Source organism: Paramisgurnus dabryanus, chromosome 1, assembly GCF_030506205.2.
Source record: "Paramisgurnus dabryanus chromosome 1, PD_genome_1.1, whole genome shotgun sequence".
Classification (NCBI taxonomy): Eukaryota; Metazoa; Chordata; class Actinopteri; order Cypriniformes; family Cobitidae; genus Paramisgurnus; species Paramisgurnus dabryanus.
Genome location: NC_133337.1, coordinates 47,716,091 through 47,743,833, shown reverse-complemented (window position 1 = coordinate 47,743,833; position 27,743 = coordinate 47,716,091). Strand labels below are relative to the sequence as shown.

General features: G+C 40.7%; 1 protein-coding gene across 1 annotated transcript in view; it reads left to right on the top strand.

Moving 5' to 3' along the window:
• Positions 1–25,433, top strand: part of fasn (fatty acid synthase) — a 29,737-nt gene extending 4,304 nt beyond the window's left edge. The window contains exons 2-42 of the mRNA XM_065262798.2: positions 741–886; positions 1,199–1,351; positions 4,751–4,924; positions 5,284–5,484; positions 5,846–5,968; positions 6,294–6,409; positions 6,507–6,641; positions 7,422–7,884; positions 7,986–8,173; positions 8,337–8,526; positions 9,534–9,628; positions 9,713–9,847; positions 10,217–10,420; positions 10,506–10,621; positions 10,714–10,889; positions 10,978–11,169; positions 11,267–11,347; positions 11,425–11,610; positions 11,704–11,883; positions 11,964–12,167; positions 15,737–16,050; positions 16,129–16,515; positions 16,660–16,824; positions 18,518–18,633; positions 18,797–18,951; positions 19,480–19,683; positions 19,766–19,916; positions 20,043–20,221; positions 20,317–20,436; positions 20,528–20,650; positions 20,734–20,957; positions 21,077–21,278; positions 21,722–21,873; positions 21,947–22,038; positions 22,114–22,511; positions 22,680–22,868; positions 22,978–23,205; positions 23,293–23,504; positions 23,588–23,686; positions 23,900–24,151; positions 25,197–25,433. Of these exons, the coding sequence (XP_065118870.1) occupies positions 760–886; positions 1,199–1,351; positions 4,751–4,924; positions 5,284–5,484; positions 5,846–5,968; positions 6,294–6,409; positions 6,507–6,641; positions 7,422–7,884; positions 7,986–8,173; positions 8,337–8,526; positions 9,534–9,628; positions 9,713–9,847; positions 10,217–10,420; positions 10,506–10,621; positions 10,714–10,889; positions 10,978–11,169; positions 11,267–11,347; positions 11,425–11,610; positions 11,704–11,883; positions 11,964–12,167; positions 15,737–16,050; positions 16,129–16,515; positions 16,660–16,824; positions 18,518–18,633; positions 18,797–18,951; positions 19,480–19,683; positions 19,766–19,916; positions 20,043–20,221; positions 20,317–20,436; positions 20,528–20,650; positions 20,734–20,957; positions 21,077–21,278; positions 21,722–21,873; positions 21,947–22,038; positions 22,114–22,511; positions 22,680–22,868; positions 22,978–23,205; positions 23,293–23,504; positions 23,588–23,686; positions 23,900–24,151; positions 25,197–25,334 (7,539 nt within the window). The 5' untranslated portion in view covers positions 741–759 and the 3' untranslated portion in view covers positions 25,335–25,433. The remainder of the gene's footprint in view (positions 1–740; positions 887–1,198; positions 1,352–4,750; positions 4,925–5,283; positions 5,485–5,845; positions 5,969–6,293; positions 6,410–6,506; positions 6,642–7,421; positions 7,885–7,985; positions 8,174–8,336; positions 8,527–9,533; positions 9,629–9,712; positions 9,848–10,216; positions 10,421–10,505; positions 10,622–10,713; positions 10,890–10,977; positions 11,170–11,266; positions 11,348–11,424; positions 11,611–11,703; positions 11,884–11,963; positions 12,168–15,736; positions 16,051–16,128; positions 16,516–16,659; positions 16,825–18,517; positions 18,634–18,796; positions 18,952–19,479; positions 19,684–19,765; positions 19,917–20,042; positions 20,222–20,316; positions 20,437–20,527; positions 20,651–20,733; positions 20,958–21,076; positions 21,279–21,721; positions 21,874–21,946; positions 22,039–22,113; positions 22,512–22,679; positions 22,869–22,977; positions 23,206–23,292; positions 23,505–23,587; positions 23,687–23,899; positions 24,152–25,196) is intronic.
• Positions 25,434–27,743: the final 2,310 nt, after the last annotated feature.

Below are 27,743 nucleotides of genomic sequence, written 5' to 3'. Positions count from 1 at the left end.
GCTAAATAAATATAATAAGACCGCATGACAACCTTCAAAGGATGTTTTTGCTATTCAGCATTTATTTTATTAACAACATTAACTTATTTTTTGCATATAATGGATTTCTTTATGCAGTTAATAAATAAACAATTGGTATCGGCCTTTCTCGTGCTATTGCCGATATGCCGATGGTTTCAAATTCATCCGAAATCGGCCGATAAATATCGGCAGCAGATACATCGGTGCATCACTAGTAAAAATATAAAATAAATCCTTATGGACCATTTCCAGTCTACATAACAGTACTGTACAGTAGTATGTCATGAGTACATAATTTCTTTCTTTGTAAATTTGAATCTGTACCAGGCAGGGGACTACCAAATTAAAATGGACCCTCTCTTTTGTTTCGAGTTAAAAAGGGACAGTGAAACACTTTGTGCTCGTCTTTGGTGCTTGATTTCATTGAACGAACAGGAATCCCATCCACGCTGATGCTTTGAAACTGGCTCTCTGGCAGGCATTAGCATGAGTGTTCTGACCCGAAAGGGGAACAAAAGTGCCCGGCTTTCCAGGCCACACCTCCTCCAAACACGCACTCCCACCCATTTCAAGTTTTGCACAAACTTGGTGACCCCAAGACAGACCGTTTAAAATGAATGACACACATTCACGTGCTGCTTTACGAATACAATGGAGGTCAAGCTGACATAAATCACTTTTCTGTATGTTGACTTGTTTTTCTGTTTTTCTTTCATTAGAATCAAACTCTAAGCAGACATGGAAGAAATTGTTATAGCTGGAATTTCGGGTCGTCTTCCTGAGTCTAACAATTTGGAAGAATTTTGGCAAAACCTATTCAATGGAGTGGACATGGTCACAGAAGATGACAGGCGGTGGAAACCAGGTGTGTTCATTCTATTCAAATGTCTTTTATCTATTAATGTCTTAAATAGTTCCATCCTCTCAATGCACTAAATTCATGGTGGGCCACCATTTGGTCTGTAATTTTTTTTCATTTGCTGGTCTCTTTGCCTAACTGGCTGCTGTTCTGTGGTTTCCCTGTCCAACTGGCTTTGGGGTCTTATGAAGAGCCTGATTCTGTTCTCTCAGTTGGCACCCAGCTAATGCTTGCATTCATGTGCTAAAGCACTAGCAGGATTAGAGCAGTGAGTAGAGAGCACTTTTCATTTATTTTTTTTATTTTTTTTTACTCTAGGTCTGTACGGTCTTCCTCGAAGAAACGGAAAACTCAAAGAAATCGACAGATTTGATGCAGCGTTTTTTGGGGTGCATCCCAAACAGGCCCACACCATGGACCCACAGCTAAGGCTTATGCTAGAGATATCGTACGAAGCTATCGTCGATGGAGGTTAGTATGAGCTTTTAAAAAATGAAACGACTCAAACTAAACAAACTCGAAATGCATGCAATGCCAGTGCTATGGGTTTATTCCAAGGAATCCACTGTGAGTTTAATGCATGTGTGTTACATAGGATAAAAGCATTTGCCAATTACTATACATAAATGTTATTTTTAGGCATATGATATATTTAAAAGTACACACAGTATGTTAGTGCATAGGCCATATGGTGTGTGTGTGTATATGGGTGATTCTCACGAAATCCAGATTTAGAAAGTGTCCAGCATCAGATTTTTTTTTTTAAAGCAATTTTATTTATTTTTTGCAAATATAAGATTTAGGTCTGAATTTATTTTAAATTATTTTAAGAGGATTTAAGAATTATTTAAATTTTTTAGATTATCATTATCAAAAATGATCATTACCGCAACATGATATTACATTAAATATATGCATTTACAAACTAGGGCTGTGACGGTCATTATATAACCGTGAGACCGACGGTTATAGTTGAACACCGTCATTAGAACTCTATAACCGGCAAAACCGTGTTATTAAAATATTTAAAAAACATTTTTATCATAAAGAATTTTTAAATACTATTTAAAACAATTGTTAACAGTCTGTGTTACACGCCCCACCATGTTCTCACGCAGTGAAAAATACAGAGCGGAGCAGACACTGACAACGCGCTGACATACAGGACAGACCAGGGGCATGTTCAATCTCACACCGGTGCGCAACGTTTTGCTACGGTTTCCGGGTTGAACGACATGTTTCCTGGAAACGGTGTGCAACGGAATGCAACAGGTTTTAGAAGCGTTTTCTCTTGTTTGGTGGGTGTGTCAGAAATGTCAGCCCAATCAGCGGCAAGATGTATAGAACCACGCGATAGTAAAGAGACAGCTCTCTCAATGGGTTCAAGTTGGAATGTTGTCTTTCATTCTGGACGGCAAGGTCAGTGACTGTAACATCGAGGGTATTTTACAGTATTAAACACACATTTATAACGATTTCATCAGGCTTTAGAAACATTTAAAAAAAACACAAAGAATGGCCTCTCAGCTACCGTAGTTGCAACTCTTGCGTCATCAAAACAGGGTGTTCAATGCATCACCGTTTCAGTTTAATAAACGTTGTGCAACGTTCTGTCGGGGCTGAACGCAGCCCAGGTTTACTTTTGGTTACTTTTGAGATTAAAAATATTAAACAAAGTCTCACCTTTCAAATCATCTCTTCCTTCTAGTTAATTTATAGCATCAAATAAACATGAATGACCATAAGAAGGAATGTTGTTTTAACCGCGGAAAGGCGTCAGTACACACCGCTTTTCAAGTTCAAATCCTCCCATGCTAATCTACTAACTCTCCTGAAAGCACATTCACTGCTTGTCTTGCTGTTAATTTTAAATAAACGTAGAGTAGCTAATCAGTGTCTTGTTTATTCAAACGCCGGTTTACTAGAGTTGTGACGTTCGCGAACGAACCGATTCTTTTGAACGGCTCACAAACATGAACGATGGGAGCCGAGTCGCGGCTGGAGGGGAGCCGTTCTTTCTGTCGTTCTTTTTTCCTATGCGTGTTTCACACAGATGCACACAAATTAGCTCCTCCGCGAGACAGAACAGTTATAGGGGGAGGGGCGCACCCAGCGGAGGGGTTGTTCATTTAAGACTTGAAGGGGCTGATGTCCTATTTGCAAAGTGTACATTAGTAATAGTAGTAATATTGGACTGTATGTAGACATTTCCATTTTATTTATTCTAAATTGTGGAAGTGTTTGTAGTAAAAGCTATTTTGCACAGAAATTCATTGCAGCAGGCTTTGTTTTGATATTTATTTGTGAGCAGGTATTGTATGAATAACATAAGACAACGTAGCTTTACACTTTGTACTAAAGATAAATCCAAAATAGTGATGTCACTGTCTAATGTTGTGAAACCCTATGGAATATAGTCTACACGCGACAAATGAGGTAATGATCAATATTTCAGAATAATTCAAACTCAGATATTGGTGTGTGATATCTGAGTTTTAATGATTTGACTACAAATCTAACCTCATCATTCCTCCCAGTGATTATTTACAGTTTTACAGGATAAACTGAGATGCCCCCAAGCTGGCTTCTTAAAACTGACTAAATATTTAAAAAGAGCCAAATGAGCCGTTCTTTTGAACGGCTCTTTGAAAGGAACGGATTGCCAAGATCCGGATCCCCTGAAAGAGCCATAAATCCCATCACTACGGTTTACTTTGCAAGTGTGAGCACGAACAGCGCGTACTGTATGTGGAGAGCGTTTGCCGCGCGTGGCCATTGTCGGCTGCGTTTGCAGCGATTAGTGTGCAGTTTAATAACAGCATAAAATCTCAAGTTCATATTACTTTACATGCATTTATGAGCAAAACCTCTTAAAGACGCTTTTTAATCCACATTCTGGTCCATGTAATGACAGATATAGACACAATTAAACCTGTTTCTCTGAAGATTATCAAAATAGATGAGAGAGGATTCATTTATGCTGAGCAGAGAGTGACAGCGCAGTCGTCTGTCAACAGTGTGTTTTTAAATATTTCATTGCTTTCTGTTAAATAGCTTAAAGTCATTACTGTTTAAAACACACTTGGCATCACATTCATGATTTTATGGTAAAATGACACTTTCGCGTCAATCCACAAGCATTTAAACGAGCAAAACGCCCCCCACAGACGGTTATGTTATGAACCGTCACATTTGACTCACGTCATAACCGTCATCACCAATTCTGAAACCGGCACACCCCTATTACAAACTCATGTTTCTGTAATGAGAACTCAAAAGTTGTCTAGGTATTATGACAAACAAAATTTTAACTTTCATCTGGAGAGAAAAAATAAGAACTGCTTACCTGGTAGCCATCTTGAGTGTCACAGTCAATTATGTCCCTTCCAACAATTAAAAAAAAAATGTTTGTTCCTTAAGGGCTTAAACAATGATTGAAAATGGTTGCGGAGGATGAGTAAATTGGTCTTGGACACATTTATATTTCTTATTATTGTCTCTACATTTACCAATGATCACCAAATACAACATGTTTCTTTACTGTAAATGTTTATAGTATAACACGCACTGAAGCTTTTTATTTTTTAGATTTTTTTAATTATAAATATTTCCATGTCAAAGAACCCAAATCCAGTCATGGACACGTTGCGGTAATGAAACATTTCCCCTTAAATGTTGAAAAAACAACAAAATTGTTTTGTATGAAATCATATGCAAAATGGTACATGAAGGGATGTTTGTAACTGTATGCTTCTAATTTTGATACTCTAACTTTGCATTTACTTTTTTTTTATTAAAATGTTTTATGACACCTCATGAATCTAATTTCGCAAGAATCACCCAAATATACAAATTAAACTCTTCTTGCAGGCATAAACCCGGTGTCCATGCGTGGCAGTAAGACTGGCGTCTACATTGGCGTAAGTGGATCAGAAGCAGGAGAAGCCTTCAGTAAAGACCCAGAAGAGTTGCTGGGCTACAGCATGACGGGCTGCCAGCGTGCCATGTTTGCCAACCGCTTGTCTTACTTCTTTGATTTCAATGGTATGTAGTCATTGACTTGAATTGGTTGATTACAGACACAACGGTTGTACCGTGGGTTGGGTTGTCAGTTTATTTGTTTTTATGAGTTACTATGATGTCATTTTTTTCGTTGGGATGGTGCGATGTGAGGTGATTTGAATGAGTGACTCATAATGCAGTTATTGCTTTCACTATTGTAACCGCATACCACGGATGCTTAACACCGAGACAGACACTTGCATTGCTGGATGCACAAGCCATTTTTTGAAGGGCGGAGCTATGGACAGAAAAGGGCGTGTCTAATTTATTGACTTGCAGAAATAAAGTCTGCAGTTGTATAGATGTTTACTGAACTTTATTATTGTATTTGCTTTTATAAGGTCCCAGCACAGCCATTGACACCGCATGTTCATCTAGTCTCCTGGCACTGGAAAATGCCTTTAATGCAATTCGCCATGGCCAGTGTGATTCGGCACTTGTGGGCGGAGTCAACCTGCTGCTCAAGCCCAACACCTCGGTTCAGTTCATGAAACTGGGCATGCTCAGTCCTGAGGGAACATGCAAGTCATTTGATGCCTCAGGTGAGATTCCGTATACCATCGTAATCTTTACATTTCTTGTTTTGCACCTTTTCCTCAAAAGGTTTCAATGGAATTCGTGTCTATAAACTTGTCATTCTTTGGTGAAACTAATAATATGGTCCTCTACATTCTTTGAATATGTGAATACTGTGCAGTACATACCACTTGTTACTTAAAAAAACATTTTAAACTGGAATGGTTGCCCCATGACCCTGTTACATTGAATTTTTAACTCTTCCAATCCAATCTAACATTCACTAAATCTTTTACATGTGCTCAAAGATGAGTTTTAAGGGATTAAATGATCATCTACATTTATGGAGGCTTTAAAGTATGCTAATGATCTCGTTTTATCATCTAGGTAATGGGTATTGTCGGTCAGAGGCTGCCGTTGCAGTACTTTTGACCAAGAAGTCAATGGCAAAGAGAATCTACGCTACAGTTCTGAATGCAGGCAATAACACAGACGGCTACAAAGAGCAAGGTGAATAAAACACTCTCCTCTCCCACAAACATAAAGTCTGAAGATTCCTCGGCACGGGTGAAATCGGCTACTACCCACTTTAATTTGGACACTGTCTCTTTAAACGAACCTGACCTTTTCCCCATTACAGTACATCCTGTCACAACTCATACCACAATGTTTCTGAAGCTTAGCTGTGCATAGGGGACGAGGTGTTAAAAGTCTGGCATGCCACTCTTAAGTGTTCAGCTGTAGTTGCACATTGGCATCTCAGAGGGTCATGATGTCACAGCAGCTTCCCGAACTTTTGTATGTGTTGTAAAATGTGGTGTGTCCTCTTCCCCAGGTGTGACCTTTCCATCAGGTGACATGCAGCAGCGTCTGGTCCGTTCCCTTTACCAGGAGGCCAACATCTCACCTGAGCAGGTGGAATACATTGAGGCACATGGCACCGGTACAAAGGTCTGTCCGTGTTGAAATCCTCCACAGAAGAGACCGACATACTTGAGTAAACAATCAACTGGATAATTAATAAATATATAACGCTCCATGTTTACAGGTTGGGGATCCTCAGGAAGTGAATGGCATTGTCAGTGTGTTCTGTCAGTCACAGAGGGATCCCCTGCTGATCGGCTCAACCAAATCTAATATGGGACACCCAGAGCCTGCCTCTGGATTGGCAGCTCTAGCCAAGGTATGTCCTAAAAATCATTACATTTCCCTGACGTCTTGAGTCTGCACAGTATCGATTTCGGGACCAGTCCTACGCAGTAGTGAGCAGGAAATAAAGCCGCGAAATCAAGGCCTCTCCCTCACTCTCTCGCAGAATGCGCATATCACAGCTGTCAATCATGACGTGACATCACCATTTTTTATAGAATTAAATAACTAACTAAAAACAAAGTTATTGTAAAAACAAACACTTGAATTTACATTAGCGTGATAAAAACTACAGTAAATGACAGAAACCAGCTTCTTGTGGGAAGGGCAGGGAGTGACTCTGATTGGTTAACGTGGCGCGGATTGACGCCAAAGTTCAATTTTTTTTAACTTGGGCGTCAGACGCGGATTCACGTCAATTTGCGCGTCAATTTGCATCATTTACGTCATTTACGCAAACTGGATGTGCAAATTTGTGTCTACCACGCCACGCTAAACGCCTCATTCGCAAATCATCCAGATGCATCTTTACATTGACTTAACATTGAAATAATTCGCGCCAGACGCTCTATTCGCGTTTGGTGTGAACGCAGCATTAGGAATAACTAGTTTAGCCAAACCATTGATAAAATTCACATCTGGAAGACATAAGCATTCAAAACTTTTAGTCTCTCACTTCCGCCAATACAACACGATTTTTATGACATCATTTTGCACTTCAGCTTCACATCAGATGTTGGCAACATGCACAGCTTTTTTTCTAAAGAAAATAATCTATTTCTGTATCTTATCTATTACAACTGCATCCCTACAGGTGGTATTATCACTGGAACATGGTGTCTGGGCTCCCAACATCCATTTCCATGAGCCAAACCCTGATATTCCCGCTCTGACTGACGGCCGGGTACGAGTGGTGACGGAGCCCATACCCGTTCGTGGTGGCATCGTGGGCGTCAACTCGTTTGGCTTTGGCGGCTCAAACGTCCACTTGATCCTGCGTCCGCATGGTCCTAAGGTACTAGATCAGACCCCACCTCCTGCAATCCCCAGACTCGTACAGGTACCTGGCCGCACCGAGGAAGCGGTCACAACTCTTCTCAACAAGGCCCAGGAGCAGAAGGAGAACCAAAGCTTTCTGTCTTTATTGAATGAAGTGTCTGGAGTTCCCACAGCTGCCATGCCTTTCAGAGGATATACACTGACTGGAGCACAGGGAGAAGTTCGAGAGGTTCAGCAGAACCAACCTACACCCAGGCCCCTCTGGTACATCTGCTCAGGTGAGACGTTGGCTCTTTAAGCTTGTTATTCAGAGTAGGGCACCAAACTGGAAAGTATTCAGTCAGTTGACCAATCTGTGCGTCTTTGCGTTTCCTGTCAGGTATGGGTACGCAATGGGCAGGTATGGGCCAGAGCCTAATGCAGGTGCCGGAGTTTCGGGAGTCGATCCTGCGTTCGGACATCGCTATGAAGGAAACCGGGCTGTGTGTGTCCCGACTGCTCATGGATGCCGATGAGAGCACTTTTGAAGACACTGTCCATGCATTTGTTGGCCTTGCAGCCATACAGGTCAGATTTTCATAAGCAGTATTTCTCAATGACCCCTGACAGACTTTACAGCTGGATAAATGTTGCAATATAGTGTCATACAATCATCAGTCATAATTTCAACAGCTCGATATGAAAGAGTGTTTCTTAAAAAAATATGACTGCATTTCTGTGGATTTTCCAGGTTGCCCAAATTGACATGTTGCAGAAGATGGGTCTACAGCCTGATGGGATCGTGGGACACTCTGTTGGAGAGCTAGCGTGTGGATACGCAGACGGATCCCTGAGCCACAGCGAGGCCGTTTTAGCTGCTTACTGGAGAGGACGCTGCATTAAAGAAGCAAACCTTCCTGCGGGGGGCATGGCTGCCGTCGGTCAGTATGGCACCTGATTCCTATTCCCGTTCTATGCCCAGTGCTTTAAAGGAATAGTCCATTTTCTTAAAAGAAAAATCCAGATAATTTACTCACCACCATGTCATCTAAAATGTTGATGTCTTTCTTTGTTCAATGTTTTTTGAGGAAAACATTGCAGGATTTTTCTCATTTTAATGGACTTTAATAGAGCCCAACATTTAATACTTAACTCAACACTTAACAGTTTTTTTCAACTGAGTTTCAAAGGACTCTAAACGATCCCAAACGAGGAATAAGGGTCTTATCTAGTGAAACGATTGACATTTTTGCACAAGTGCAAAAATTTGCACTTTTAAACCAGAACTTCTTGTCTAGATCCCGTCATGATGCGCCAGCGTGACTCCACGCAAGACGTCATGACATCAAGAGGTCACAGAGGATGAACGCGAAACTCCGCCCCAGTGTTTACAAGTGTGTTAAAAGAGGACTGTTCCTACGTTGTTGTATGGGGAATGATACTAATTAATGTCTTTGTGTCAGTTTATTGTTTAAAATGGTCCGCAAATGTGCGTTTTATATATGTAACATGTGACCTCCCTACGTCACTACGCATTTACGTTAGGTCGCGCTGGACCGGACCTAGACGAAAAGTTGTGCTTTAAAAGAGCATATTTTTTATTTTCCTTGTCAAAATTGACAATCGTTTCGCTAGATAAGACCCTTATGCCTCGTTTGGGATTGTTTAGAGTCCTTTGAAACTCCGTTGAAAAAAACTGTTAAGTGTTGAGTTAAGTATTAAATGTTGGGCTCTATTAAAGTCCATTAAAATGAGAAAAATCCTGCAATGTTTTCCTCAAAAAACATAATTTCTTCTCGACTGAACAAAGAAAGACATCAACATTTTGGATGACATGGTGGTGAGTAAATTATCTGGATTTTTCTTTTAAGAAAATGGAATATTCCTTTAAATAGAGGCTGTAGTAATAAAAATAATCTTTCCAATGATTCCCATCCACTTTCCCTAGGCCTAACTTGGGAAGAATGTAAAGCTCAGTGCCCACAGGGTGTCGTTCCTGCTTGTCACAATGCTGAAGACACGGTTACCATTTCAGGCCCTCAGGTATGCTTTCCATCTGCATCCCTACTGAAAAGTTGCCCCTGTAGTTCTGTAGTAGCTACTAACAGTATTTGTTTGCTTATTCAGGAGTCTGTCACCAAGTTTGTTGCCGAGCTGAAGGAGAGCGGCGTGTTTGCCAAAGAAGTACGAAGCGCTGGCGTTGCTTTTCATTCGTATTATATGGCTTCCATCGCTCCTGCCCTCCTGTCTGCACTGCAGAAGGTGAGTAAATGGACCGTTGCAATGTCACAGTGACCCCTGGTGTCCATTACACATCAGAAAATATTATAGTTGTGGTTGTGAAACCTTTGAGATTTCTGCATGCTTGTAAGCTGGGTTAGACAAAGTGTATTTTGCATAATGAAAATGAAGCCCGTTTTTAGGACTACTAAGCAAAAATATAAAGTAACTTACTTGATATTGTAATGCATTACTTTTAAAAGTAACTTTCCCCAACACTGCCCAAGAAATCACATACATGGTGTTTGAACTATACATTTTATCAGTAAGACACTTTGGAAGCATCTAGTATGTACTTTTCTTACAAAACAAATAAGCGCTGACTTTAAGTATCTGTTTATATTCTCATAGGTCATTAAGAGCCCAAGACCTCGTTCAGCACGTTGGATCAGCACATCCATCCCACAGGCAGACTGGGAGTCCCCACTAGCACTTTACTCTTCTGCCGAGTACCACGTCAATAACTTGGTCAGTCCTGTTCTCTTTCAGGAGGGACTTAACCTTGTGCCGGACAACGCGGTGGTGATCGAAATCGCTCCGCACGCCTTGCTGCAGGTGATCTAGAATTACCCTCACTTGGTTCCATTCAGCGTTTATACTTTGAAGATTTCCTATAAATGTATCTTTGATCCACCCACAGGCCATCCTGAAGCGAAGCCTAAAACCCACATGCTCCATTCTACCTCTCATGAAAAGAGGACATGCCAACAATCTGGAGTTCTTCCTGTCTCATGTGGGCAAGATGTACATGAATGGGTTCGTATTTGACTTTCACGTTTATAAAAAAAAACTGATTCGCATGCATTTGTAATGTTGGTGATATAACTAACTTATGTATATCATTGCAGAATTAACGTGGACAGTAATAATTTGTATCCGTCTGTGAAATACCCTGTACCTAAGGGTACCCCACTCATCTCTCCTCACATTCAATGGGATCATTCCCAAATCTGGGATGTGCCAAAGGTGGAGGACTTCCCTGCTGGTTCAGGGGGGTCCACCTCAGCCACCGTCTACAATATTGGTGTGTAGTTTTGTCATGTGAATTACGATGCTGTCTTGCAGCTTTATAGAGTTGCATTCAATATATACTTTTTGTATGTTTTGTACAGATATGAACCCAGAGTCTCCTGATTACTACATGATCGGTCATTGCATTGATGGACGAGTGCTGTACCCAGCCACAGGGTATCTGGTTTTAGCCTGGAGGACTCTGATGAGATCTCTGGGCACAGTCATGGAACGCACCCCTGTTACATTTGAAGACGTCACCATCCATAGAGCCACCATCCTACCCAAGACAGGTAAAAGGTGTTTTTTACACTTTGGATCGAGTGGTTTAAAGTAGGTTTAGCGTTGTCTGATCTGAATGGCTGCATTGTTTTGTGTTTGCTGTATCAGGGTCTGTACAGTTGGAGGTGCGGCTCATGCCTGCCACAAACCGTTTTGAAGTGTCCGAGAATGGAAACCTAGCCGTCAGTGGTGAGTTTCCATTTCAATTTTTAGTTCATTTCCACTTTTTTTTTGCAAGACACTAACAACATCCTCGGTGGTCACAGGTAGGGTAATCGTTTTGGAGGATGCTGCACTTGACACCTTCCATGCTGAGTTAACCAAGCCAATGACGACAGACCAGGAAGACCCTAAACTGCGTTTGAAATCTGGAGACATCTATAAAGAGTTGCGTCTGCGTGGATATGACTATGGCAAAACCTTCCAGGGCATCCTTGAATCCAACAATGCTGGTAATACTTTTAACTATAAATGCATTTCACATTTTTAAATTTGGGAGATAATACTGACTAAAACACATTTTTTTTTAATGTGCATTCTGATAGGTGACTCTGGAAAGCTTCACTGGACGGGTAACTGGGTAACGTTTTTGGACACCATGCTACAAATGATCGTGGTGGGGCTGCCCGGTCGTAGCTTGAGACTGCCAACGCGTATCCGCTCTGTGTGTGTGGACCCCATACTTCACGAGGAGAAATTAAAAGAGTACACTGATGACCAGAAAGGTATAAAACACGCTCCACCCGTCTCCAAGTCTCAGTTGACTAATATGAAATGTTCCTGAAACTTCACACTTTGCTTCCAGCCGCTGATGTCCATGTTAACCGTTGCCTGGATAACATCACAGCCGGAGGAGTTCAGATCTGCGGCCTTCACGCTACCGTGGCACCACGTCGCCAACAGCAGCAGACTCCGCCCACTTTGGAGGAGTTTGCCTTTGTTCCATATGTGGAGTCAGATTGTCTGAGGAGCAGTGAGAAGCTTGGAGAGCAGCTGAGGCATTGCAAAGGCATGTTAGGATTTGGCCTTCTTTATATTGTGAACATCATTTAGAAATGCAGCATGACATTTTTGTAGCGTTCAGTGACCTTTGCAACTTGTTGATGCATTCTGGGAAATATTTAAAGGAAAACACCACAGTTTTTCAATATTTTACTATGTTCTTACCTCAACTTAGACAAATTAAAACATATCTATCTTTTTTCAATGTGTGCACTTAATCTTTGTATAGCGCGTGGTGAAATGTGTTAGCATTTAGCCTAGCCCCATACATTCCTTAGGATCCAAACAGGGATGAATTTAGAAGCCACCAAACACTTCCATGTTTTCTCTAATTAAAGACTGTTACATGAGTAGTTACATGAGTAAGTATGGTGGCAAAAAATAAAACGTGGTGATTTTTTTTTAAGGGGATAAAAAATGAGAACCATATTGTATGACGGAAGAGCACTTTTTTAGTTTTTTTATCAATTTTTTTATTACCATTATGTCCGTAACAATTGACATCGGAAGAGCACTTAGCTTGCAGCACTTCGATCTTGGCGCGCCGTCAATATTACTGCACCCGAGGTTGAAGTGCTGCAAACTAAGTGCTCTTCTGCCATACAATATAGTTCTCATTTTTTTATCCGCTTAAAAAATCTGCTTGTTTTATTTTGTGCCACCATGGTTACTTGTGAAGTAACTTGTGAAAAATAATTGATCTAAGTTAAGGTAAAACATTGTAAAATATTGAAAAATGGTGGTGTTTTTTTTTTAAAGCAGTGTTTCTCAAACTTTTTCAGCCCAAGGACCACTTCATCTTCCAATATTTTTCTGAGGACCACCTAACAGAATCTGACTCTAACACGCCCCCAAAAAAACAACAAAATAAAAAGGATAAGCTAAATTTAAGTTTAATATGCAACTGTTTTAAGTCAAAAACAAATTTTTTAAACACAAATGCAATGCTATGTTCAGAAATTATTATATGAATTTTATTTCATTTGAAAAAGTAAATGTAAAATGAAAAAAAACTGCAATTAAACATACTGTTACAGCCTAGGTCCCACTTAATGTCATTCCAAAGAGCCATTAATTTAAAACTGAGGTGGTGGGTTTGTGAAGTTTATGGTTGTATCTATGGTAACAATATAATGCTGAAAAAAATTCCCCTTAATGTCCAAAATCACTGAAATTACAGGGATTTTACACATGAAACAAAAACTAGTACATTACAAAACTAATAGATCTGTGGATTTTAGCTGCTTTCAGTTTATGCTTGACATTAAGCTTTATTCTACATTTAAATAGGTAAATAAGATCCATATCACACTCATTGAGAATTTAACTCATTTACTCACTTGTGCACAGTGCACATATCAAAAAAGTTTATAACATGGAACATAACATTGTTTCATGCAGTTTTTTGTCAAAGCTAATTATCACAGTAGCCCTATTTCAACAACAACAGCCATCTTAATAATTGGCAAACATTAGGCTAGCTTCTAATAAGACAGAATATGTTTTTAGATTTCGCAAGAGCAGTGAAATCAGGTGTATGTTTGTCAGCACGATACGCATACAGTGGTGCAAATGAACTGTTACTCGTTTAAATTGCATTATTGTGTGAGAAGGATGCTTTGAATTTTGGAAAAACAGCAGTTTAATTTATTAAGACATGTAACGTAAATGTTATTGTTGATAAGCAAGTCATAATTTAGCAGACTTATCAGACAACAATTGTCGGAAAAAGCAGTGTTTTAAAGCTGGAAATACAACAAATAAAGTTAAAACAGCCATAGAGTCCGGTCTCTTAACTCACCACAGTCAGCTATCGCGTCTTGAGACGCGGGCGCGAGCGGGGGAGGCGATCGCGTTGAACTTGTGGACCAAAGCGCGAATATAAACACGTGACACAGCTGCTCGCACCAGTCACGTGACTCGCGCTCTGCAGCTCATGCTGTATGAAACAGACGCACGCGCATAAACTCGTAACTGTAGGGCCCGTTGTCTAACTTACTAAATTTATTCTAGAGATGTCTTTTTTACAGACTACATAAAGGGACGGATCAAATTACCTTGGGGGCCGGGTCTGACCCGCGGGCCGCCAATTGAATAGCCCTGGTATAAACACTTGCCTAATTTAGGTCATCTTTTGGCGGACCACTAGGGGGTTTTGCGGACCACTAGTGGTCCGCGGACCACACTTTGAGAATTACTGCTTTAAAGGAACAGTATGTAGGATTGTGGCCAAAACTGGTATTGCAATAACAAAACTTGTGGCTAAAACTGGTACTGCAATCACCCAACTGGTGGCCAATACACAAAATGACAACATAAACATCAGTTGAGAGCTGCAACTCCAATTTTAAATGACAATATTCTGGCCAGACCACTGTTGTCAGTGATATAAGTATTTGAAATGAAAATTATTTCTGAATGTCTAGTGACATATCAGGGCCATTTTATGATTAATTGATATAAATTTCTTACATACTGTTCCTTTAATTATCTTTAGTAAATGTTGATATACAAATAGTCGTGTTACAATGCATTAAGGAGTAACAAATAAAAAATTAAATATAACAAAATAAAATGTGTTCCTGTAGCTCAGTTGGTTGAGCTGTGCAAAATGTCATGGGTTTGATTTCCAGGAAACCCATATACAGTACATTTTAAGGTATACATTTTATCAGTAAGTGCTTTGAATTAAAGCATCTGGCAACTGCATAAATGAAAAAAAATGCATAATTTTTTATTGTAATATTTAATTTTTGCCCCAAATGTTACATCCGGGGTTGTGTTTTTTCAAATTTTTAGGCTGGATTTAAACTGCAGATCTTGATGTCTAATTCCGATTTAATGACTGATCCGTTAAAAGCGTCTCGTATCGGATATTAGCATTTACACTAAACCCTAAGCGAAACAATCCAAGGTAGATATTCTGACCCGGAACGGCTAAAATCACAGAGGAAGTAAAACGTTGCGATATGCAATGGACACAGACAAATTGATTATACAAGGTTTTTAGAGATTTATTTCTGTAATAAGACATTAAACATTAATCCAAGGAGTGGAGCAGGCACACGGAGATGCGCTGCTAAGAAGATCCGTACAATCGCGAAGTTTGTGTCTTGTGCCATTGTCGCATTTTCAATGAGGCACGACACGTCTTGACATGGGAATGTCCGATTTGTCCGCTTACATTGCGGACGCGACTGCATGTATCTGATTTCTATCCGATTTATTTCCACATATGAATGAGGCCTGAAACCGAGCAGAGAATATCGGTATCTATTTGCTTTTTCCAGCTTGCACGTCCGTGGGTCATGTCCGATCTGTGGCACTTGAGTGGAAAAATAAGTCGGAATTGAGTCACTTACAGGCAGTGTAAATTTTTACATTTATGCATTTGGCTGAAGCTTTTATCCAAAGCAGCATACAGTGAATTCAACCCATATGCTTTAATGCATGTATGTTCTCTTGTGATTGAACCCATGACCTTTAGCGTGGCTAACACAATGCTAGTTAAAAAACAGCTAAAAGCTGTGTCTTCCATGTGAAGTGTTTCTCAGATATTACACTTTGATTGCACAGGTCTAGTACAGCGTCTCCAGAAGAAGCTGGCCAATCAGGGAGTAAAGATCTCAATCCCTGGATTAGATGATGTTGCGGAGGGACAGCTGATTGGTGCGGAGGCAGAGAAAGGTCTGTTGCGGCTGCTGTCGCTTCTGTGCGGGCTGGAGCTGAACGGTAACCTGCGCTCTGAGCTGGAACAGACGGTGCAGAAGGAGAGGGACTGTCTGCTGAACGACCCTCTGCTGAACGGCCTGCTGGACTCTCAGGCGTTACGGCACTGCTTGGATACGGCTCTGGAGAACAGCACAGCTGGAAAACTCAAAGTTCTGGAGGTACACTGAATAGATGGTTTTACTGAGAGAGAAAGATCGTGAAATCCTGAATTCTGATTGTTTGCTATTGTCTGATAGGCTTTATCCACCGATGGTCGTGTCTTTTCCCGGGCTGTTAACCTCCTCAACATCCAGCCAATGTTGCGTCTGGACTACACTGCTTCGGACATCTCCACTGATCGGCTGAATGCCCACCAGAGCTCCCTGGAGGAGCAGGGCATTTCGTCTGCTCAGTGGGATCCTCTGCAGGGCCCGGCAACAGGCGGTTTGGTCGGGGCTGATCTTGTTGTATGTAACGCTGCGGTAGGACCTGTGGCGAACCCTTCATTGATGATAGAGAACATGGCTTCTGCTGCAAGGGAGGGCGGTTTTGTGTTGCTCCACACCTTACTGAGTGGAGAAACTCTGGGGGAGACGGTAGCCTTCCTCACATCTCAAAATAACCGGGATGGATTGTTGACTCAGGTGCGAGCTAATATACAAGTGCTTGGGGCAGACACAACATTTTGTCTTGCCAACATTCATGACATGAAATTAAAGGTGTTTGTACGAATAATAACTTCTTATTGTTTATCTTTTTCTTTAATTTTGTTTCGTCTCTGTTTTCAGGCTGAATGGGAGAAGCTCTTCCAGCAGGCGTCTTTAAATGTGGTCATGCTAAGAAAATCATACTACGGCTCAGCTCTGTTCCTCTGCCGTCGACAGATCCCTCAAAAACAGCCCATTACTATTTCTGTGGACTCCACTGACTACAAATGGGTGGAGATGCTAAAGGTAAGTTTTAAAGGGATACTCCTCTAGAGTTAAACATCTGATATTTACAGTTTTGGAATCCATTTAGCTGATCTCCGGGTCTGGCAGTACCACTTTTAGCATAGCTTAGCATAATCCATTGAATCTGATTAGACCATTAGCATCGCACTCAAAAATAACCAAAGAGTTTTGATATTTTTCCTATTTAAAACTTGAGTCTTCTGTAGTTACATTGTGTACTAAGACCGACGAAATATTAAAAGTTGCGATTTTCTAGGCAGATATGGCTAGGAACTATACTGACATTCTGGCGTAATAATCTCAAGGACTTTGCTGCAGTAACGTGGCTGCAGCAGGCGCAATCAAATTACGCAGCAGCCGAAAATAGTCCCATGCTATTGAAAGTAACCAAGGGGACTATTTTTGGGCGCTGCACTTGTAAAAATTAAATGTTTACCTAGGGGAGCTGGAAAATAAGCTTAATTTCAAAAAAGTGGAGTGTCCCTTTAATGGCGCAGTGGTCCAGGTGCGAAGGCAAGAATCACACTTAATGTATCTTAACTCTTTCCCCGCCATTGACGAGATATCTCGTCAATTAAGAGAAAACGCTTCCCCGCCAATGACGAGATTTTCCGTCTTTCCGCAATACCGCTATTATCCTTCCGCTACTTTTTAAACCCGGAAGTATTGCCCTATGGCAAGCGGCTGCATGTCCGTGTCTGTTTAAAAGATCGCTCTGAATAGGATCTCTATGAAAAGTCGCGGTGAAAGCGTTAAAGTCCCTATGTAATCAAAATGTACTTTTTTAGTACTCTATAAATACGTTTGCCTTAAGGTTGTCTATAGAGGGCTCCAAAACATTGACAAAATTTACATTTAGAAGAAATAAGCATTTAAAAGTGCAATCTTTAGCCAATACGGATCAACGTTTTTTCATGACATAATTCTACACTTAAGCTTCTTATTAGATTCCACTCTGTAAGGTAAACTAAACTTTTGGCTTGAGAGTGAGTAAATGATGACATCATTTTCATTTTTGGGTGAACAATCCCTTTAAACTCCATTTCATCAACTGGCTGCTAGAGGCTGGCCCCAAATGTGAATCAACCCCATAGAAATAGAAATCTACCCGTCACTCTTGTCGAGTTAGGAGGGCGTGGTTTCAGCCACCGGGTACCACAGCTCCACCCACATCCTTCCTCTTTGCCCATTTTCGGTTAACTGGGAGGGACCCACGGTGATGCACTGCCAAGATTGCTCCGCCCACTTCTTCGGGCTTAAAATATTCTCTTTGGAAACCTACAGTTGACGTCATGGACACTACGTCCATTGTTTTATACAGTCTTTTGTACATTGTGCATGCAGCATAACTAGTTCCATGTAGTGTGTGCTACGGACTGGAGTCCAACTTGGTAAAGAGAAATTTTGAGGAAGAGAGGAGGGATCCGGAAGACAATAAAACAAACAAGTAAAAAATCCTGCCCAGAAAAGTAGGGGGTAGGTTTAATTGATTTTGGCCAATAAGAAACCACTTAGAAACCACTCAAGAAACACATAGTAATGCCCTGACAATGATCTACAGTGTTTACATCACTTATATTTCCTTCAGAAATATAAATAACTTGTTTATTTTTACCTCACACATTGGAATGAAAGTTAACCCATTTAAGATATCATTTTTTATCCATCCACATTCATCTCTGTTTCTCATCAGAGCACTTTGGCGACGTCATCTGATAGCCCGGTCTGGCTGACGGCCACTCATGGTCATAATGGAGTGGTCGGGATGGTGAACTGCCTCAGACAGGAGCCTGGAGGAAACCGCATACGGTTCGTCCATTTACAGTGCACCCATTAAAGACACTATCTGTGTTTCATACATGCATTATATTATTGACAGTCAGGGCTATTGTACGGTTTTTATATTTTGCGTGATTTTAGTAAGTCCACAGCAGGGTTGGTGATATTAATAAGTACTTTCTCTCCCCGACAGGTGTGCGTTTGTTTCTAATCTAAGTAAAAGCGCTCCAGTCCCCTCCCTTGTTTCTACCCATAAGGACTTGGAGGCAGTGTTGCAGAAAGATCTGATGATGAATGTGTATCGTGATGGGAAGTGGGGCGTTTTCAGGCACCAGTTGCTCTCTAAAGGTGAAACGGAAAGCATTATTATGTCTTTAAAGGAAAACACCAGTTTTTTTATATTTTACTATGTTCTTACTCAACTTAGAGGTAATACATACCTTTTTTTTATGCGTACACTTAATCTTTGTACAGCGTGTCGTTAATGTATTAGCATTTAGCCTAGCCCCATTCATTCCTATGGCTCCAAACAGGGATGAATTTAAAATCCACCAAACACTTCCATGTTTTCCCTATTTAAAGACTGTTACATGAGTAGTTACACGAGTAAGTATGGTGGCACAAAATAAAACTTTTGTTTGGAGCCATAAGAATGAATGGGGCTAGGCTAAATGTTAACACATTCACAAAGCGCTGTTCAAAGATTAAAAGTGCACGCATTGAAAAAAGACAGGTATGTATTAATTCATCTAAATTGAGGTAAGAACACAGTAAAATATTGAAAAATGGTGGTGTTTTCCTTTTAACTAGGGTGAACATCACTTGTATCTGTTTTTTTTATGTTATGATTATTTTCTGTCCTGTGTGTTTATGTAGATCTGAGTGAGGAGTTAACCGAGCAGGCGTATGTGAATGTCCTGACACGGGGTGATCTCTCATCATTGCGCTGGATCGCTTCACCGCTGCGTCACTTTGTCCCTTCAAACCCTAACGTGCAGCTGTGCCGTGTCTACTACGCCTCCCTCAACTTTAGAGACATCATGCTGGCCACGGGCAAACTACCTCCAGACGCCATTCCTGGTTCGTACCCCATCCAATTTTTGTAAATGCTTACACACAAAAAATGTAAAGAGTTTTGATTATTTTTGTTTTGTCTGTGCAGGAGATGTAGCACTGCAGCAGTGCATGCTGGGAATGGAGTTTTCAGGGCGAGACCCCAGTGGTCAACGTGTGATGGGTTTACTGCCAGCTAAAGGCCTGGCCACATGTGTGGATGCAGACAAACGCTTCCTGTGGGATGTACCTACAAGCTGGTGAGACACTTAAATTTAGCGCCATGCTCTACCAATTGAGTGAGCCTCAGGAACACTCCTAAATCAAACACTACTAAATTATGACCAAAATGCACGAATACTAAGCAAACCTGTGGTTATGTGCAGGACGTTGGAGCAGGCCGCCTCCGTTCCAGTGGTGTACGCCACGGCGTATTACTCTCTGGTGGTGAGAGGACGTCTGAGGTCTGGAGAAAGCGTGCTGATCCACTCGGGCTCTGGAGGGGTGGGGCAGGCAGCCATTGCCATCGCACTCAGCATGCGCTGCAGGGTCTTCACAACAGTGGGTGAGTGCCACACTTTTCCTTCTTGTTCAAATCAAAACCGTGATAATCGGCGATATGTTGATTTTTCTTTTTGTGCATCTGGTTTTGATTGACAGGTTCAGGAGAGAAGAGAGCGTACCTGCAGGAGAGATTCCCTCAGCTCACTGCTGAATCCTTTGCTAATTCCAGAGATGCGTCATTTGAACAGCATGTGTTGCTCCACACTCAAGGCAAAGGTCTGTGATCTGTGACCGTTTATGTAAAGCATCGTGTCTAATATCTTTGCTAGATAGTAGCTTTACTATCTGTTATTTGTGTGTTTCTAAGGAGTTGACCTGGTGCTTAACTCGCTTGCCGAAGAGAAACTGCAAGCGAGCTTGCGTTGCTTGGCCAGACATGGCCGTTTCCTGGAGATCGGCAAATATGACCTCTCCAACAACACACCGCTGGGTACGTCCCACAATCTGCCTACCTCATTCTTCACTATATGTTCATGTGTCGCATACTAAATCCTATTATTACATATCTCTTAGGTATGGCTCTGTTCCTCAAGAACGTGGCTTTTCATGGCATCCTGCTTGATGCTTTGTTCGAAGAGGGAAACAGGGAATGGGAGGAGGTATCCGAGCTCTTAAAGACTGGAATTGACAGTGGGGTGGTGCAGCCGTTACGCACCACTGTCTTTGAGAGAAACCAAGTGGAGGATGCTTTCCGCTACATGGCTCAGGGCAAGCACATCGGCAAGGTCCTACTGCAGGTAAGAACTTTGCTAAATGTTTTGGAATCGGCTCAGGAAGTAATGTTTGGTGAACCAGTGGCACCAACTAACTTATCTTATTACTCCTTTATTTCAATCTTTGATCTTCAATCTCTCAGGTACGCTCGGAAGAGAAGAGCAGCACCGTTTCTGCAACATCTCCTCTTTCCATCCCCGCTATCTGCCGTACCTTCTGTCCTGCATCTCTCTCATACATCATCACTGGAGGTCTAGGTGGTTTTGGGTTGGAGCTGGCTCATTGGCTCACGGAGAGAGGTGCTCGCAAACTGGTGCTGACATCCCGGTCTGGCATCCGCAATGGTAAGCAGATTTTATTAGATAATGCTTTCGTGTTTGAGAATGTTACCTTGCCGTCTATATTATTTATGACGTCTCTGAACCCCAACGTCTCGATTCCGGGGTACCTCAAGGCTCCGTGCTTGGACCACTGCTCTTTTCGATATACATGACATCCCTGGGTTCTGTCATTCAAAAACATGGATTATCTCTGGTGCACTTATGTATTGCTGTTCTTGTGTTGCTATAATTGCTTCTATTGTTACCTCATTTGTAAGTCACTTTGGACAAAGCGTCTGCTAAATGTTAATGTAAATTTATGCATTTGGCACCAGCGCATAGCATAGGTCCTGGGTTTGATTCCCATGCAATGCGATACTAGTTGAGCTACAAAAACTCTACATTTTATCATTCGCTTGACTGGTCAGGTGAAGATGTGCAGGCATTGATGCGTGTTATTTTAACAGGATATCAGGCCAAGCGTGTTCGGGAGTGGCAGGCCATGGGCATCCAGGTCCTCGTTTCCACAAGTGATGTCAGCACCCTGGAAGGAACGGAGCGGCTCATCACCGAAGCTTGCCGATTGGGACCAGTTGGTGGCATCTTCCACCTCGCTATGGTAACATCTACTTTCAGTTTACTACTTTCAGCATCATTTGATGTAAAGGTCACTAACTTTCTCTCTCGTTTAGGTTCTTAAAGATGGCATGTTAGAGAATCTGACTCCACAGGAGTTCATCGACGTCAATAAACCCAAATACGATGGAACCATCAATCTTGACCGGTAGGTGTGACACAGGATTAGTTATTTGGTCATACCCATTTGATCAATTTAATGAATTACTTTTTGTTTCCACAGTGTGACTAGGCAGAAGTGTCCACAGCTTCAACAGTTTGTGGTTTTCTCCTCGGTGAGTTGTGGTCGCGGTAACGCTGGCCAGAGCAACTACGGATTCGCCAACTCCACTATGGAGCGAGTGTGCGAGCAACGTCGTCATGACAACCTGCCGGGCCTGGCCATACAGTGGGGTGCCATTGGTGATGTCGGTGTCGTTTTGGAGACCATGGGTGGCAATGATTCAGTAATTGGTGGAACGTTGCCCCAGCGGATGGCTTCCTGTTTGGAGGTGCTGGATAGGTTCCTGTGTCAGCAGAGGCCTGTAATGTCCAGCTTCGTGCTGGCAGAGAGGGTTGTAGTCGCCAAAGGAGACGGAGGTGGACAGAAGGACCTGGTTGAGGCTGTGGCTCACATTCTAGGTAAGACTTTTGAAGTGTGTTGGACTTATTGTGCAGTCTACAATGATGTCATCAATCTGGAAGTTTAACACATCTCTAGTTAATGCAATGTGACAAGCATCATTAAATGTTTTGGAAACTATAATTTCCCACCTACCAATATTTTAAAATTGCACCTTTTCTACTCAGGTGTGCGCGATGTGAGCAGTCTGAACGCTGACGCCTCATTGGCCGATTTGGGTCTTGACTCCCTAATGGGCGTGGAGGTTAGACAAACATTGGAGAGGGACTATGACATTGTCATGGCGATGAGGGAAATCCGACAACTAACCATTAACAAGCTAAGGGAGCTATCCAGCCAATCAGGAGGCTCAGAAGGTGAGCATGTGACTAAACAGACACACAGTTATTTTAACATACAGAAAAGAAGAAAAGAGCAAAGTGGCATCATTCTGCAATGATTTTTCCTTTTTTTTTTTTTTTTCAGAATCCCGATCTTCTCCCGCAAAGCGTTCCGGTGCTCAGGCTCTGCTCGAATCAGATCTGAACCAGATACTTGTGAACCCGGATGACCCCACTGTTACCTCGCTGAATGAGGTCCAGAGTGCAGAAAGGCCCTTATTTCTCATTCACCCCATCGAGGGCTCCATCTCAGCCTTCCGGACTCTCACTGCCAAGCTTAGCGTGCCGTGCTATGGACTGCAGTGCACCAAAGGTACAAACACGCACCGTTTAAACCGTTAAAGCATTTGGGTAGCATTTGGGTTTCACTTTCTCTCTTCTGTGTTTTGTCCATCCGTAGCTGCTCCACTCGACAGTATCCAGAGTCTTGCTTCATACTACGTGGATTGTGTGAGGCAGGTGCAGCCGGAGGGGCCGTATCGCATTGCTGGGTACTCTTTTGGCGCATGCGTGGCTTTTGAGATGTGCTCTCAGCTGCAGGCAGCCAAATGTCCCGTTGAATACCTGTTTCTGTTTGACGGATCACATTCTTATGTGGCGGCATATACACAGGTAAATAAACGGCTCAGAAATTACTATTACAAACATTGTGTTGAAGTCGCATATTAACCTTTTATTTGTTTTAATTTATTTAGAGCTACAGGGCCAAATTGACCCCTGGCAAGGAGTCTGAAGCGGAGACCGAAGCTTTGTGCGCCTTCATACAGCAATTCACCGGAATTGAGTACAACAAGGTAGAACTGTGTGTATATATATATATATATATATATATATATATATATATATATATATATATATATATATATATATATATATATATATATATATATATATATATATATATATATATATATATATATATATATATATATATACTGTATTAATTTGTGACAGTTTAATTATTTTTTAAAGGCTAATGCAGATTTGCTATCCCTTCCACATTTTAGCTTTTGGAGACGTTGTTACCTTTGTCAGACCTGGAGGCTCGCGTAAACAAGGCTGTGGATCTGATCACATCCAGCCATAAGAACGTCAGTCGAGATTTGCTTCACTTTGCTGCATCGACCTTTTACTACAAACTCAAGGCTGCTGACGGATACGTTCCAGCCTCAAAGTATCACGGCAATGTTACGCTGCTAAGAGCCAAAGCCAGCAGCGAATATGGCGACAGCTTAGGGTCTGACTACAAACTTCACGAGGTAAGAATACAAATGGGACACACAAATTAAACATAGTTACTGAGTTAAAGAATTAGTCAATTTTCTTTAAAAAAATCCAGATGATTTACTCACCACCATGTCATCCAAAATGTTGATGTCTTTCTTTGTTTTTCATTTTTTTTGAGGAAAACATTCCAGGATTTTTCTCATTTGAATGGACTTTAATGGACCCCAACACTTAACAGTTTTAATGCAGTTTAAAATTGCAGTTTCAAAGGACTCTTAACAATCCCAAACGAGGCATAAGGGTCCTATCTAGCAAAACGATTGTCATTTTTGGCTAGAAAAATAAAAAATATGCACTTTTAAACCACAAACTTTCGTCTTCCTCTGGTCCTGTGACGCGCCAGTGTAAAACTTAAAGGCAGGGTCCATGATCTCTGAAAGCCAATGTTGACATTAAAATCACCTTAACAAACACGCAATAGAATCCGGACCTTCTTTTAATAGACCCGCCACACACATGCGCAACTAGGGATGGGACAATATGAACATTTCATATCATGATTATAGTGACCAAAGTTATCACGGTTATCAATATTATCATGGTTTTGTTAAAATTAGATGGAAATTTTCAAAAAGAACTGAAATACACATTTTTTATAAGTTTTATTTTTGAAAATCACAATTTAATATTGTAATAGGACATTTTATCGTGGTTAACCGTGAAACCGGTAATCGTCCCATCCCTATACGCAACCCAGGCAACAATGTCGTTTAGTAGACATGCACCTTACTGCTGATGACTACAAGTGTGTTTTGGTAGTCGGCCCGACTTCCGTTTCCAAAGCGTTTTTAAGAAATTGTGCACCCCGCCTTTAATAAAGCCATATACCGTCTACGTAGATATCAGAAAACAATGTAACATATTGCATCAGTGCATTTTTGGCACTTTTAAAACAAAATGTTGCATAAAATACTTTCTTCTTTGTCAATTTAATATGTAAAGCTATAATAAGAAGGAAAATTCATGTTGCTGTTCCCCCAAACATTGCTTAACATTCGAATGGTTGGGTGTCTGCAGGTGTGTGATGGAAAGGTTTCAGTTCATGTGATCGAAGGTGACCATCGGTCCTTCCTGGAGGGAGAAGGCGTAGAATCCATTTCGGGAATCATCCACAGCTCATTGTCCGAGCCCAGAGTGAGCGCCAGAGTGGGCTAATCCTTCTCTACCAACCATAACTACTGTTTTTTTTCACCCCAATTTTTTTGGTTTCAATTTGTTTTGAAGTCAACAAAATACTGTATACTTTGCATATTTCACCAACCACAGCAAACTTTATTCACCCATTGCATCTTCTAGACATCATCTAGTTGTTTCTTTTCTTGGCACTTAAAGTTTATATTCCGCTGGGAACAACAGATCGCATGAGAGTCTTGGGCGGATCTAGGTCGGCAGCTCCGGTGCGGATCCACTTTTGGAGTCAATTGCTATCTGAAGCGATCGCTCACCCAAAAATGAAAATACTGCCATTTACCCACCTTTTAAGTTTTGCACACCTGTATACGTTTTGTTTTGCTGTAATTTTGTAATCAAGCATGAAGCAGGAGCACCATTGATTTCCATAATAGGCAAAAATATTATGGAAGTCATTGGTGCTGACAACTGTTTGGTTACAAAATATCTTCCATTCTTCAGCAAAAAAAGAAAATTATACGGTTTAGTATTGTTCAAGTTGAGGGTGAGTAAATGATAACGTAACTTTCATTTTTTGGTGAACTATCCATTTAAATCAACGGTTCAATCGGCTTTTCCATTTTCTTTCCTGAATGATCATTTATTAATGTGAATTCAAATGCCCTCTTTATTGTTAATATCATCATACAAATATAACCTAGCATGCGATTTTAGTGAAGGATCAATTACCCTATGTAGTGCCTAGATGTAGTGATTGATCCCCTTTTACGCATATAGCTTGACATTTAAAAGTCTGTTAAAGGTTGCGGCAGCATCCGTTCCTGGATATTCATGCTAATGCCATAGCTAACCTGATGATGCGGACGGCAAATGTAAAGCTTTCAGTGCATACGAATTTACAAAATGGCTGTTTTGAGAATCTAGTTACGCACTTAGCTGAGAACGCTGTTTACCAGTTGTGAGCAACTATAGCTCACATCTTTTGCTTATGTTTACTTGTGTAGCGGTTTTTCTTGTTATAAATGATATGTGCTGGTTTTCTTGATGTTGCTGTTGAACTTCTAAAATGATGCTGCAATGATTGTGCAATTAGTATGTATTGAAAAGGGAAATGTGTACGAAAAGAAAATCCTGTAACATTCCTGTAATTTAAGTAATGAGAGCTATTTAATTGACGTGTGTAGACCGCAAAAAAAACACTTTATTGTTACTTAATGTCTCAAATATTGTACATGAGAACAAGCTAATAATCTAAAGCAAAGTCCAATCATGTAACTTATGTGAAGTACTACTGTATATTTCTGATGCTCGGCAATCCAGACTTGTACGAAAATGATGCTTTACTGCTTCTATGAGTAACTAATAACTGGATTAACTGGAATATTAACCTTGTTTTGAAGTTTTTTTTTATCCTCTTTTTGAGGATGGTACAAACATTCCTTATTGTTACAAGTGTCTCCCAAATACGTATATGTGTATACGTCGTCCCAAAATGTTGTGTTATTAATTAACCTCTTTAATACTTTAGATCCAGCTTTAATAAGATCTTTAGTAGTAATGTTAGTTTTAATATATTCATATTGTGGCCATCCTACATACAAGCTTAGTTTACCTTTACATTTTCTTGTGCTTGAGCGAAATTATAGACATTGTTGATGACTTTCTCATTTTTAGAAAAAAAATCACTACGTATTTCTGAGATTAATGTTCAATGACGAACTGTGTGATTTTATCTAATGTGCTTACAGCAAAACTAAAGAAACTAGAAAACGTATTTTTCTGTGATCATTTTTTTTCTTTTGGTGTTTTGTTCAGGTATTTATTGCACTAGTCTAAATAAAAGCTATTACTAACACAAACAATCCACTGTGTACTTTTTTTTACCAGTTATATTGCAAATTTGATTTCTATTTTACTTTATATAGCATTTTTCAAAGCAGATTTACAAAAGAATAACTTTTTTTAGGTTTTACAGATTAACCCTTAAAGAATTTTGGTTGAAATGTGATGGTCCTAATCTTATAGTTAGATTATTAGACTTTAGCCTGGATTTCACAGACCGGGTCAAATTACAATTAAGAGGCAATATAGGACAATATTTGGCCAAGTTGCAACTTTTTGAAAATCTGGAATCTGAGGGGGGAAAAAATCAAAATATTGATAAAATTGCCTTTAAACTTGTCCAAAAGAAGTCCTTAGCAGCACATATTACTCATGATAATTTCATTTTTATATATTTAAGATAATTTACTAAATATTTTCATGAAACATTATCTATACTTAATATCCTATTGACTTTTGGCATTAAAAAAAATCATAATTTTGACCCATACAATGTGTTGTTGGCTATTGATACAAATGAAGAGTTAGGTTCCAAAACGAGTTAACTCCAATTTTTTTTTGGTCAAACACTTAGCTGTGTTTTTTTTTAGT